We start from the raw sequence: 13,248 nt of genomic DNA on the forward strand, positions 1-13,248 counted from the left end.
TTTCAAGGAGGGATATCTTAGCCCTCTTCCAGTTGTCAGAGACTGCCTCTAGTTTCCACAGTTTTTCAGATATTGCAGACAGCAGACTTGTGTACATACGGACTAGTTCTTTCAGCACTCTTGAGTGAATCCGTGGTGGCTCCGTGGATCTGAATACATTCAGCATCCCTGAATAGTCCCTGAATTGTTGTTGCCTCTGCCTTCCCTTTTGTTAAACAAAAACGGTGTATGCAGAGGCATGTGCAAAGACAAGAGAAGTGTTCAGTACCTTAACTAACCATTTTCTATCCTTTATCTCTAGGTTGTCTCCCTCATCCATCAACAGACCCCTATTTCTCTGAAATTCCTCTTGGAACTAGTGTACTTGTAGGGATCCTTTACTGCTACCCTTCATGTCCTTTGCTAGTCTTTTCCTAGCTTGGATTTTATTCTTAAGTACCCAGTAATGTTTTATGTTTCTCTTCTGTTACTTCTCCTGTTTCTGTCTCTCATAGGCTCATTTTTAGTTCATCAAGAAGCTCCCCACTTAGCCAAACACTCATTTTAGTGAAAGTTGTCTTCCACAATAGCTTGGTTTATTTTACCAGTTCATAAGTTACTACTCTAGATCTACGTTTCATGTTAAATGTATCTGCTGTGGTTTCTCTTTGTGTCACTGGGACAGTTTTGTCTTTCTGCAGTCTTTGGGGTTTTTTTTACAAAGACTTCTGTAGGGGCTTCTAAAATGTTCCCCTAAAAGATTTCCAGTTAACACTGTAAAAACAGAATGCGGGTACACAGTATGGAACTGAAGTATACGTGATAAAACTAAATGCAAGGGACATTCACACTGTTATTAAAGCAGTATGGCACTACGGCTTTTTCCAGGCACAGGCACACTTGGTAGTTACCTTAAATACTTAAAGGATTTCAGAGTCCCAAGCAGAACCTTGACAGTATGAAGACACTTTCAGTAGTGTCATTCATGTCAGAACAGATCTGTTTCCTCTAGACTCTCAGTAACATCTTCATATTTCCAGAAAGGAATCGAGGCACACTGTTTTATTCATAGTAAAGGAGGGGATATTTAAGTTTAGAAATCATGAAAGCCTGAATTAGTTTTAGCTGATAAAATTTGCTCTTTGAAAGAGTGTTTCCTGAGAGCACAGTTCTTTGTTTTAATACAAAAGGTCACTTTCATTGTGACAGTGCCTTCAGCTTTATGGAAAGAATTGAGCTTCTGATTTTAGTGATAATATGCCTTACATTGCTTTGGTTAGTCTTTTTTCAATGAGAATCTCAAATATTTCTTCCCTTCCCCCTAAGAAACTCAATTACAGGTTAAGTAATCTGCCTGTTCTCAGCACTGCTCATCTTCTACCACAGCAAGATTAGTAAGCATGAAAGTGACTCCCTAATGTAGCTATAGAAAGACTGTAGCTGCAATTTCTAGGGTTTTTTTCCTCATCTATATAGAGGGTGAAGGTTTAAAGCATAGTATCCTTCAGGTCTAAGTCAATGGTTTTGGCTAATTGTCAGGAACAGATGCAGTCCTACTCTTTAACCTTCCAGTAGAGAATTCCCTATTTTACAATGAAACGAGACACTTTTAAAGAAATCGGAGTCCTATTTTTTGACAAGTTTACCTATCTACCTTCATTAATACTAATGAGAAAAGAAATGCATTTATCCTCCCCCCCCCCCCCCCCCCCCCCCCCCGCCATGTCTTGGCTTTGTTACTGAATATCCAAGGAGAACAAATTTTCTTGCACGTGATGCTTCTCTGCTTATTCAGGGGATGTTTACTTAGAGAACATTCTTAAAACTGTTTTAAGTTAAAGGTTGTTGATGGGCTTGAATGTCTGGAAGTAGAAAACCCAACTTGTCTTGAAATAAATTAAAGAATAGAAACTCCAAACCTTATTTGAATGCTGGAAGTTGCTTTTTCTCCTTACATGACATGAACATTCTCTTTATTGCAAGCTCTTTGCAACCAGTAGAGATGGCAGTCTTTTTTATACTGTCTCTCCATATTTGGAGCAGTAACTGATTTCAGGACTCTTGCAATGTAAAAACAGCTAGAAATTTAAATGATCAAAGCACTTTGATTAAAACTACAGTTTTTAAAATTTATTTTTAATATATTATTGATGTATGTGTGATAACTGCACAGAGTTTATTTGGCAACTGTGTTCAGAGACTGCACTGAGCTATTGGCATGTCTGTGCAAGTGACTTACTGTTCAAATAGAATGGCCAGCTCACTTGAGTCGTTGCTGCTAGACCAGACTTTTCAGAGTCTCATTCTCATTGAGTACTGAATTTCATTACATTTGGGGGAAAGGGAGAAGGAAAAAACAGTTGGACAGAAGATAAGCTTTTTTGGTTTAATGAGCCTCCTTCTAGCTTGTACATGCAACTTGAAGAATAAAGGGACCTATCTGCTACACAGCAAAATCTAGTTTTCTTTCAGATCTTGTGTATGCTCAGAAGAGCATGTATAGAAATAGCCCAGTAGTGTGGGAGTGTGTCTGTTGCTGCTTGTGTGGGCTGAGTTCAGTGGGATAACCTTGATAAAAAAAAACCACTGGGCACTGCAAACTTCAAGTGATGGTTTCAGTTAGGCCTTGTATTAATCCACTGGTGACATGGTGACTAAAGGAAGGCTGTAAGGCAGGGGCAATACTAGAGCTTTGCTGTCTGTTTTGAAACCAGTCTGAAGCAACTGCTTCTTAAATACTTTAATTAATGTATTTAGTATTTATTTTAGCTTCAAGCATGGATAACATAGTTTAGTTCCTTCAGTTGAAGGTACTCCATTCATCCTACTTGTCTGTATTGTTTCACTAAAACAAGAAACTGTAGCAGAACCTGATATTTTGTCTCACTGAACTGCAGGAGGGAGAAGTGGAAAGGTGATTTAGAAGAACTTGGGGAGGGGGAATCTGTGCTGGTTTGAACTACTGAGTAGCCTTAGGTTATTAGGACAGTACATTCTTGTATGGTTATGGAGGTGGCTGTATCACATGTGAGGACATCTTGAAGGCAGGTACTAGCATCCACCTTTTAAGGCCTGTCACTTCTTTCTTTAAACTTTTAGTCTTATAGCTTCCAAAACTTCCAGAAATTTGGAAGAGAATCTGTGGAGGTGGACTTCAAGACTAGGAAGAAGTATCACCTTAGTGTGGCATTTCTTAAAAGTGTAAAGGTGGAAGACAAAGTATTTAAATATGATGTTTTAAAAGCCATGCATGAGAGAAACCCACTTAAATCAATTTTTTAAAAAAAGTTTAAGATGATGACATAAGTAGTGAATCTACAAAGTTGTATTTTCTCTTAACTAGGCTTTATGTAACAAAACTAGTTCCTTTTCCTTCTAAATTAAAAAGGGGTTTATTTGTTTAGACTGAGCCTCACTTCCGAAAAAATACTTTGTAAGCGTAGTGTTGCTATTCAGGTGGCATTGCTCTAATATGCAAAGTTTCTTTGCAAACCTGAGGTTTTTCATTTTGCAAACAGGAACTCTAAATAGTGATTCAGATATGCTTGCAAAAACCTGCAAACTATGGTTTCCATTTTAACGTGTAGCATGCTTCATGTTTCCCTTCTTTTCTCTCTAGGCTTTTATCGATTTCTTCTCCCAAGGCCTCCATGCAGAATACAAGAGCAAGGGCATCTTTGTGCAGGTGAGTAGAGTTTGTTTCATGTAAGTGTGGTTACCACAGCAACATTGGTGTCTGCGTAACAAAAGGGAATCAACATACTCTCTTATTCATGAATATGTGATACAGATTAAGGATAAGGGTTTCCTTTGATCCCATTAGCAGCCTTCCTAAGTGACTCTGAAACAATGCCTCTTGAAGCAACAAAAAACCCATGGTTGGTTTGTGTGTGTGTTGGTTGGGGTTGGTTTTTTTAGCTGATGATGGTAATTGAACCTTTAAGTACAAAATATTCCATAAAACTGTGTGCAACTGTAGAATACATCTTTGTACAACTTCATCTACTGGAATGCACTTTTGGAATGCATTTGTACAGAGATTCAGTGGGTAACTGCTCAAAAGACTAGAATAGTAGCAGTCCCTGCAGTGTCAGTGAATCAGCTGCTGGTGTAGGCACAGTAGCAAGAAGAAACAAAAGCCTCCAAGACCCTTTGTATGTAATGGACTGATGTAATTTTCTTTAGTGCTGGGTTTCCACTTTGCTAATGAGTCCTGGTTCCCACCCCCCCCTCCCCCCCATTTGTTTACTTTCCACAGCTTTAATTATTTTTGATGGGGCATAAAACCAAATCAAGCCAGTCTCTCACCGCTTCATGGGATTTTGCTTTAATATCACTTCTCTAATAATATCATTTTAATATCACTACTCTCCTAGTGTTTGCTTCCAAAACGTAGCTGAAATTTCCAGCTTTGGTTGCAAACACTGAGTTTTTCATTACTTATTACACTTGTCTTACATTTTCAACATCATAAACAAATGAAGAGTTAAACCTCGCTTTCTTTAACAACAGTTATGTTTTGCTGTACAGAACTTCAGAGGTGGTGGTAAGCTGTCTTTTTGTAACTCCCACGTTGGCTAAGGGCGCTGAATTCCTGACAGCACTGCGGTTTTGCCCCTAAATGTAGACAGTGAATTGCCATCTGAGTTATGTGGGCCTGATGACCAATAGCTGTCACAGCTTCAATTTGTTATGCTAATTTTATTGCAGTCCATGTCCTTGTCGTCTTGTTCCAGCCTAAGTCACTATAAACCACTAATGAATATTACAAGTACCTTCCTGTGAAGAGTAGCTGACGTATCTCCTTCAAGCCCTTAGGAAGACTGCATCCCCCTTAGATTCTTTGAAGTTATCTCTGTGACCTTCAGAAGCATAGCACTTTAATTCTAGACTTGTACTTCCAGCTGAGATCACTATTTAAAACAGTTAACTTTAACCATGCCAGTACCTGCAGAGTGCCACTGGATGAGAAGCAGAAACAAAGTGGGGGAGAGATTTTACCAATTTCTGAAGTTCAACCTAAGGCATATCAGTGTTGTGCAAGCGGATAGCCTTCTCTGTGAAAGCTTTGATAGTATATAGTGCTTTTACTGCAATGTAGCCATCTTTAGACTAAAAATATGCTCTTTCTGGCTCACAGGCCTGCTTAATTTTACAGAAGAAGCACAGTAATAGCATAGGTTAAAATTCCATGTGTGTTTACATGGAGAGAAAGAATTGGGCAAAAAGAGAAGAAATGAGGAAGATGATGACAAGGACTTCTCTCAAGACTCTCTTGGAAAACTCTCTCCCTGAACAGTTTCTGCAGACTCTTCTGAAACTTTTGCTCTTTGAATATGTCTAAAAAATATTGCTTAGTTTTTACCCCTTTCCTTTACTCCCTTTTTAAAACGTTAATTATTGGCATTTTCCATCTATGCATCATTACTATGCAAAACTATAACAGTAAAAACTTTAATTACCTGCTTTCTTCTACCATATCCACTATGTAAAATATCAGATCACAGAAAAGCCAGAGATGTCAAAAACTACAAGAAAGGGTTCTTCAGGCATGTAAACAGCAAGCAGAAACAGAAGGGGAATATTAGCCCACTGTTTAACAGGAGGGATGAATTTAGTCACAAACAATGCTGAAAAGGCAGGGGTTCTCAACGCTTTCTTCACCTCTGTCTTTCCCAGCACTGCTGGGCCCCAAGGGCTTGGGAATAAAAATCCAAGTTGGTGCAAACACAGACCCACTGTCAGTGAAGAAAGAGTGGGTGTGTGAACTATGACAGGAGCTTGAGCCCTACAAGTAGATTATCCACCCAAGGGTGTTAAGAAACTGGCTGATGTTGCAAGGCTGCTTTCCATAACCTGTGAGAAGTTGTGGAGATTGAGGAATGTCCCAGAAGACTGGAAGAAGGCTAATGTCACCCCCATCTACCAGAAGGGCTTAAAGGAGGATCCAGGAAATTATAAACCCATCAGCCTTGGGAATGTTATGGAACAAATCCTCCTGGGGGCTATCACAAGTCAGATGAAGCACGTGATTGGGAAAAGCCAGCACAGACTCACCAAGGGCAAATCGTGCTTGACAAACCTGATCACCTCCTGCGACACAGTGACCTGCTTGGTTGATGTGGGGTGAGAGGTGGTCATTGTCTGCCTGGATTTCTCTGAGGTTTTTCATACAGTTCCCCACAGCCTCCTCCTAGAGAAAGCGATGCATTACGGCCTAGACAAGTGGTCTGTGGGTGGGTGAGGAACTGGCTGGTAGGATGCACCCAGAGGGGGGTGGGAAATTGCTGCTTTTCAAACTGGCAGCCTGTCCCAAGTGGGGTCCCCCAGGGATCGATATTGGGCCCAGCGCTGTTTATTATCTTACAAGTGATCTGGATTATGGGAACAAGTGTACCCTGATGAAGACTGCTGATGGTACCAAACTGAGCGAGGAAGTGGACACTCCAGAAAGGAGAGCACCCTGCAGGGAGAGCTGGGTAGGCTGGAGGAGTGGGCTAACAAGAACCTGATGAGGTTCAACATGGACAAGTGTAAGGTCTTGCACTGGGGCCACATAATCCAGGAGTGCAGCACAGGCTGGGATCAACCCAGCTGGGGAGTAGTTCTGTGGGTAGATCCATGTTGTCCACCATGGACAACAATCTCCATACGGGTGAACAGTGAGCTGCTGTGGCAAAGAAACCCAATGGGGTGCTGGGTTGCATCAACAAGGGCATCACCAGCAGAGATAAAGTCGTTATCCCACCCAGTGCTTGTCAGGCCACACCTGGAGTACTGTGTTCAGTTCTGTGAAAAAAAGATGTGGCCAGGCTGGAAGAGGGTCCAGAGAAGGGCCACAAACATGGTCAGGGGACTGGGCAGCCTGACACGTGAGGGAAGGCTGAGAGAACTGCGTTTGTTCAGCCTTGAGAAGAGAAGGCTTAGGGGAGACTTTATCACCATGTCCCATTGTTTAAAGGGTGGCTACAAAGAAGATGGAAACTCCCTTTCTATAAGGAATCAAATGGAGAAGATGAGGGGTAATGGGTACAAGTTACTTCTGCAGAGATTCAGTCTGGACACAAAAGAAAGGTTTTTCACAATGAGAACAATCATCCACTGGAATAATCTCCCCTGGGAAGTGTTGGATTCCCCAGCATCAGGCACTAGCTGGACAGGGTGCTGGGCCATCTTGTCTAGACTGTGCTTTTGCCAAGAAAGGTTGGACCAGATGATCCCTGAGGTCTCTTCCAACCTGGTATTCTGTGATTCTGTGAAAATCATGCAAGTGTGTGTTTGAAGGGATTGCTGTATGAAGTTTTCTAGTCTAACCTCCTGCTCTCCTAGCAGTGGGAGTGCCTAGCAGTTAGCAGTGGGATCACTGCTGACACTCGGTCATGGGCTTTTATCCAGCCAAACCTTGAAAACCTTCAATGGCAGGGATGCTGTGATCTCTCTGGACAGCCTGTTTGAGTGTTGTACTGCAAAAGACTTTCTCACTAGTGTCCAGTCTGACAGTCCACAGCCAAAATGGACAGTTTCACCTCTAGTTATTCTAACTAACACTACCAAGAGAAGTTTGGCTCTCATCTTCATAACTGTTCTTGAAATAATGTTAGGCAGGTCTCTTTTTCACCACACTGAACAAACCCAGGTATTCACAAAAGTGTGCTGGCACCAGGTTAATGGCTTAATGTCATTGCCTTCCTTCCTCCAAAGCTTTTTAACTTTGTTTTTTAGCTTTCTGTACAGGTCAGCTTTGGATGATGCAACTCTTCCATTTCCCCTTTATGTCTCCGCTCTCCTTTTCCCCACAAAGAAATGGAAAGAAACTTCCTTGGGAATACCTGAGAGTTCAGGCCTTTTTTAGTAGTAGGGTGAAATAAGTGATAAAGTTGTATAAACAAGCTCTTCTGACTTGGGGGCTTATTTTCATGGGACTGTAGCATAATTAGTAGAGGCTTCTGTTCCAGGACTTGAGATCTGACTTCTTGCATCAATACAACATTCAAGACCCCAATGAGTGCCAGGCAATTTTAATAAGCATCAGAGCTGTAAGCAGTAGCAAATGTTTTGAGCGAGCAAGAGACATTGTATAGACGCAAGCTATTTTTAAGGCATGTTTTGAAATGGAGAGCAGGCTAGGCTTTCCCTGGCTAAGGACAAGGAATTTTCTATGCAGTTACTTGTCCATGTAGTGTGGGTTATATTTGTCTGAATGCAAAATGCTAAACGACATTAAGCAGTGAATTTATTTAAAATCTGTCATGCCAGTTTTAGATATGGTGCATGAATGTCTGAGCCTCCTTGTGGGGAGGAAGAAGGGGGAAAACTAACTTAATGGATTCAGCAAGGTCTCTTCATAGCTGTTAAAATATGGCAGTTAATAGGAAGATGGTAAATCTAATGTCTCTGAAATTAAATACCTGTCTCTGTTTTCTGAAGAGCATTTGAGAGGGAAAAAAAAATGTTGTGTAATCCATGCTTCTGTGTGCCTTGAAGTCTATGGATTCATAGCTAACCAGTAGCGCTACTGTAAGCTTGCTTTTTCAGGCATCCTCATGCAGAATTGTTTGCCCCTTCATGCTATCCAGTGGCCTAACTGGGTAGTGCAGTTCACTTACAATGTCTGTTTTGAGCAGAGGAAGACAGAAAATAAATCATAACTATCATGCCACTCTGTGTGGCAGATATAATTTAGTGATGAATAAGAAGCATAGAATTGTTTTCATTTTTTAAAACACCAAACTAGTGATTCAGTTTAGAAATGTAATCTGAAAAATGGATGGGACTCACATTCTGGACCCAAAACTTGAAATTGGACTCATGCAGTATATTATTGAAAGTCCTATTTATAGAGAGAAGTGCATAGTTTAAATGCTCTGAAGTGGAGGAATGAGCAGACATAGCAATGCTTCCTGTTTGTGGGGGTCAGATACCTGCTGAAATGTGCACACTGGCTCAACAGTCTGTGAGAGTGTACTGAGTAGTACAGCCACAGACAGTGTCTTGTCAGATCCTTGTCAAAGTGTTGCTAAGGTTTTGAAGCTTGTGAGATCTGGTGTGTTTAATAACTGATTAAGTGGCTACAGACCAGGGGTGTTTCGATTATTTATTTTTTTTTTTTAGAGGCCTAGATCAAGGACAAGTTGAAAGCAATGCCAAATCCATGACTATGAGGAGAGAGGATTGCTTCCTAGTGTACACATATACAAGTGCTTCCCTTTCCTTCTCCTGTGGTGTGAGCTGGGGATAGGTGGAATGTGGTTTTGGATCCCCCAGGCCTATCTTGTCCTACCTCTGTGGTACTAGTGTCCCTCTGTCAACAATATACCCATGCCACTTCCTCTTACCTCTTCCATTGTGCCAGGGCCAGGTAGTTCTGAGATCCACATCACTTTTTTTTGTTTCTTCCAAACATTGCTATAAAAGCCCATTAGTTGTGCTCCGTTTCTTCATCCTTTCTTCTGTCCTCGAGGTCTTCCACTGAGGTACCGACACCACCTTCTTCCTCTGAGCCCTCCTGTGGAGCTAAAAGCTCCATGTTCCAAGTCTCCTGGGGTTCCCTTTTCTCCTCCTTCCTCCTGCCCTCATGTTTCTCTCTGTTCAGGTGCCAAACTGAGGAGCTGTTACTCAACTATAAAATCTCTGTCTTGGGTTCTGCACCTCCTTCCCAGGCAAACATTGGGGTTTATTACAGAGAAGCAATACTACAGCATTTTCTGTTAAACAACTGGAAAGAAGTTTTGTACTTTGAAGACAAATTGTAAGAAAGGCTTTTCATCCATATGCTTGCAACAGTTGTTTTTTAGGGCCCCAGCTGGGGATGCTGACTGTCAAGAGACCACTGAACCATCGTTCCAAATGTGGCCCACAAGATTCTGATTACAAATGATTTTGATACTGTACATTGTGATCTTAGAATTGAAAAGAAGGCTACCTTAAGCCAGAATTCAGTATGCAGGTTATCTAACTGCAATGATTTTAGTTCCTTGACGGATCTGTTAAGTTAATCTGAAAGCATTCTCTGCTTAACATGATCTTTCCTACATGCAGAGCGTTCTACCGTATTACGTGGTAACAAAATCGTCCAAAATCCGCACGCCGACCTTTGATAAACCCACCCCTGAAACGTACGTCAGAGCTGCCTTGGGCACGGTGGGCCTGCAGTCCCGCACCAACGGGTACCTACCCCACGCTCTCATAGTAAGTCACCTTGGAAAACGTAAGCATCTGGAATGTCCTTTCTATGTGTTTATTGTGGAAGAAGATTAAAGAATAATTTTGAATGTTAAATATTTTTGTTCTTTAACTTCTAATCATAACTTGGTATTATTTGTGTGTGCTGGTAACTGTTAGATTTCACTTAGTACAGGCTATAAAAAGCTGAGACTTCCCTCCCCCTCTTTTTTTTTTTTTTTTTCCTAGGGATGGCTCTTCTCTCTTCTGCCTACATCTACTACCATTAATTTCATCATGAACTACAACAAACAAATACGGGCTCGTTATCTGAAAAAAATAAAGAAGAATTAAGTTGAAGGCAACTTGATCTCAGAAGCCTGGGACTCCTGCAGGTTCCATACCCACGCTGCAGCACTGAGTAGACCTAATGTTTTAAACGTCTTCAGTCATAGGTGTAACTTTCTAACAAGCAAACCAGTCTTGTTTTGAGAATATGGGAGAAACAAGACTTGACTTCTAATAGTGATTTAATAATAGGCTTTATTTGTTCTTAGATATTATGAGGGGAGAAGTGCTTCTGACTAAAATTGCACTGTGCTGTAAGAAATACTTACATGGACTCAATCAGACATTGTGCTGTTGAGGAGCAGCTTGGTTATATGGTGTCCATCACACCTGTGTGTTGTGTGCATAGGTGAAGGGCAGAAAAAACGTCGTTCTCGCATATTCCTGGACAGGTGGGCAGGGGCGGGAAGGGAGCGTATTTATTTAAAAAGGTAACCTAGCACCATTGACAGTGTAACATTTTCCCAGCTCAGGTTTTGGGTACTTGCAATGACTCTGCATTGTCAGCCAGCTCGTGGGTGCTCCCCTGCTTACACGGTCCAGCATGATTTTTGGTTATGAACTTGAGGGTAACAAGCCTAAAACCAAAATAAGTGTAATTGCTCATCTATAAATATATACATAAAATAACATTGCAAAAGGTATTTAAATTCTTGGTTCTTGGATATGGATTCTCACTTTTCAGTAATATGTAATCTTTACAATTTGTAATAACATTTTTAAAAGTTCAGTGCCTGCTCTTTGTAATAGGTGGTGATAACACAATGTAGATAAATGTCACAAATTATGTGTTACGTGCTGGTTGCTATGTAAAAGATTATGGGCACTTTAAATGCAGAGCTTGAAATTAGTTACTCTCCTTGTTAGCCATGATGGTTAAATTCTTTTTCAAGTATGTATCGGTCTGTCTTTTTGGTGAGGCCCTTTGAAATGTGAATCCTGAATATTTGAGACCACTTTAAAAATGAGAACCAGTAAACTTCTTTAAATGAAGAACATTTCTAATTTAAATTAACTGATTTGTCTGTTCCAACACAGAGTGCTCCAGTGAGGCTGAAGTTAACTCCAGGAGAGAGGGATCAGAGAATATGAGAAATCTGCACTGCTGTTGTCTGTGTTTACCTACTCTTTAAATAAAGATTTTGGTCTCTTAACATTCCTTTTTATAAACCTAAAGTGTACTGAAACTTAAAAGGCAAATCAAATTGCAAGCAGCTATCCATGTTTTCTGTGGTGACTTCCTATGGTTGAAGAGTGGAGGTTGTTTTCTGTCCTCGAAAGAATAATTTCAAGCTCTGATTTTGAAGTAAATTATGTTGTACTGAGACATGATTTGGGGCTAACATTTCTGTACATTGAAAAAACCTGAATACCGATGCAATGGTGCTGATCAAATCTGAGACGCAGATCCTATCCCATAGTTTTCTTAATTTTTTGGAACAGGGATGGTGAAGTCAGTGGTATTAGTTCTGTAAGAGCACATGACTTGGTTTGCTCTGGATCTGATGTGGAAGCATTGGACTAAACACACTGTATGTTTTTGACTTTGTAAAACAAATAAAATGAAATTTACTCTGACTTTCCAATGTTTTGGTTTTTCCCTTAAAATGTTTACCTGTACATTCAAATGCCTGCTTGTCCTTTATCATATATAATAATGCAGTGAAAATTACTGTACTTTCATATGCCAAAACTAGAGCTTTTAATAATCTGTCTTCCAGGCAGTTACCTGTTTTACAGTGCTGATCTTTTAAAATCACTGGAACACAAAATAAACTGTTAATTAGAACTATTAGGCTATTAATAAGAAATATTTTTTTCCCAAATAACAATTTTCTAGCTGTTGAAGGTGTTTGGAAAGATAATGTCCAAGGGGAACAGTGTGCATATCCAATTAGCACTGAAGCCAGGGTGCCCTGGTGGAGCCCGTGCTCGCTTTGCCTCCACCCTGGCAGGCTGCAGTTGGGGTTCCCACTCTCCTGCTTCCTCTTAGGTCTTTTATTTTCCAAACTGCGGCAGGGAATCACTTTTTAACCTAAATTTCCTTGACTTTTGTTTTGAATGTCTGCTTACCTCAGTGATTGAGAGAACATGTATTCAGTAGCGTCCCGATGTACTTTGAAGTACCCTTGATACCTGCCAGCAGTTGGTGCTCGTTGCTGTAAGGGGCCTCAGATAAGAATGCACCCAAGGATATAATTTTTGCAACTGTGATGGGTACATCCTGGGCCGGGCAGAGAAACCAACCTGTGGTAGACAAAGATAAGAAAGCTGAGAAACTTTACAGACAGAGCAATGAGCCAAGGCAAGGCCATATATGAAAAAACCCTCAGAGTTCATGGAAAGGACAGCAAGACACCTCTTCAACAACCACTCGGGATCACCACAGACCACCAAAAACCCCCATGGGAGCCCCTCAGAGACCCTTCACCAGATTTTAGCACGCTTGGGCAATGTATTAACGTGTGTTACATCCTCTGGAAACAGGTGTGTACTTTTGGGGAGTTACATGAATATTCATTTCTTAATCATAAATAATAAGTGTGCTTTTGTCTCTGAATGTGCACATTAGGTGGAGTGATCCCACCGTGCATCCAGCACTGCGATAAAGAATGCCTGCCTGCTAAAACTTTGAACTAAGTCTTAGGGGGTTCTTTTGAGACCGAATTTACGGTAACACCCTGGGCACGTGATAGAAAAGAGGAGGGGTTTTCTTGTGGTGCTGTGCCATCTCTCTACGCCACTCTGAAGGGTGTTTTT

At 40.9% G+C, this 13,248-nt stretch overlaps 1 protein-coding gene across 1 annotated transcript in view; it reads left to right on the forward strand.

The window, feature by feature from the left end:
* HSD17B12 (hydroxysteroid 17-beta dehydrogenase 12) overlaps positions 1 to 12,066 on the forward strand; it is a 91,352-nt gene extending 79,286 nt beyond the window's left edge. Inside the window, 3 exon segments of the mRNA XM_074909396.1 lie at positions 3,599 to 3,664; positions 10,018 to 10,167; positions 10,390 to 12,066. Coding sequence (XP_074765497.1) covers positions 3,599 to 3,664; positions 10,018 to 10,167; positions 10,390 to 10,494 — 321 coding nt within the window. The 3' untranslated portion in view covers positions 10,495 to 12,066.
* The last annotated feature ends 1,182 nt before the right edge of the window (positions 12,067 to 13,248 follow it).

Source organism: Athene noctua, chromosome 6 (genome assembly GCF_965140245.1).
Source record: "Athene noctua chromosome 6, bAthNoc1.hap1.1, whole genome shotgun sequence".
In the NCBI taxonomy this organism is placed as follows: Eukaryota; Metazoa; Chordata; class Aves; order Strigiformes; family Strigidae; genus Athene; species Athene noctua.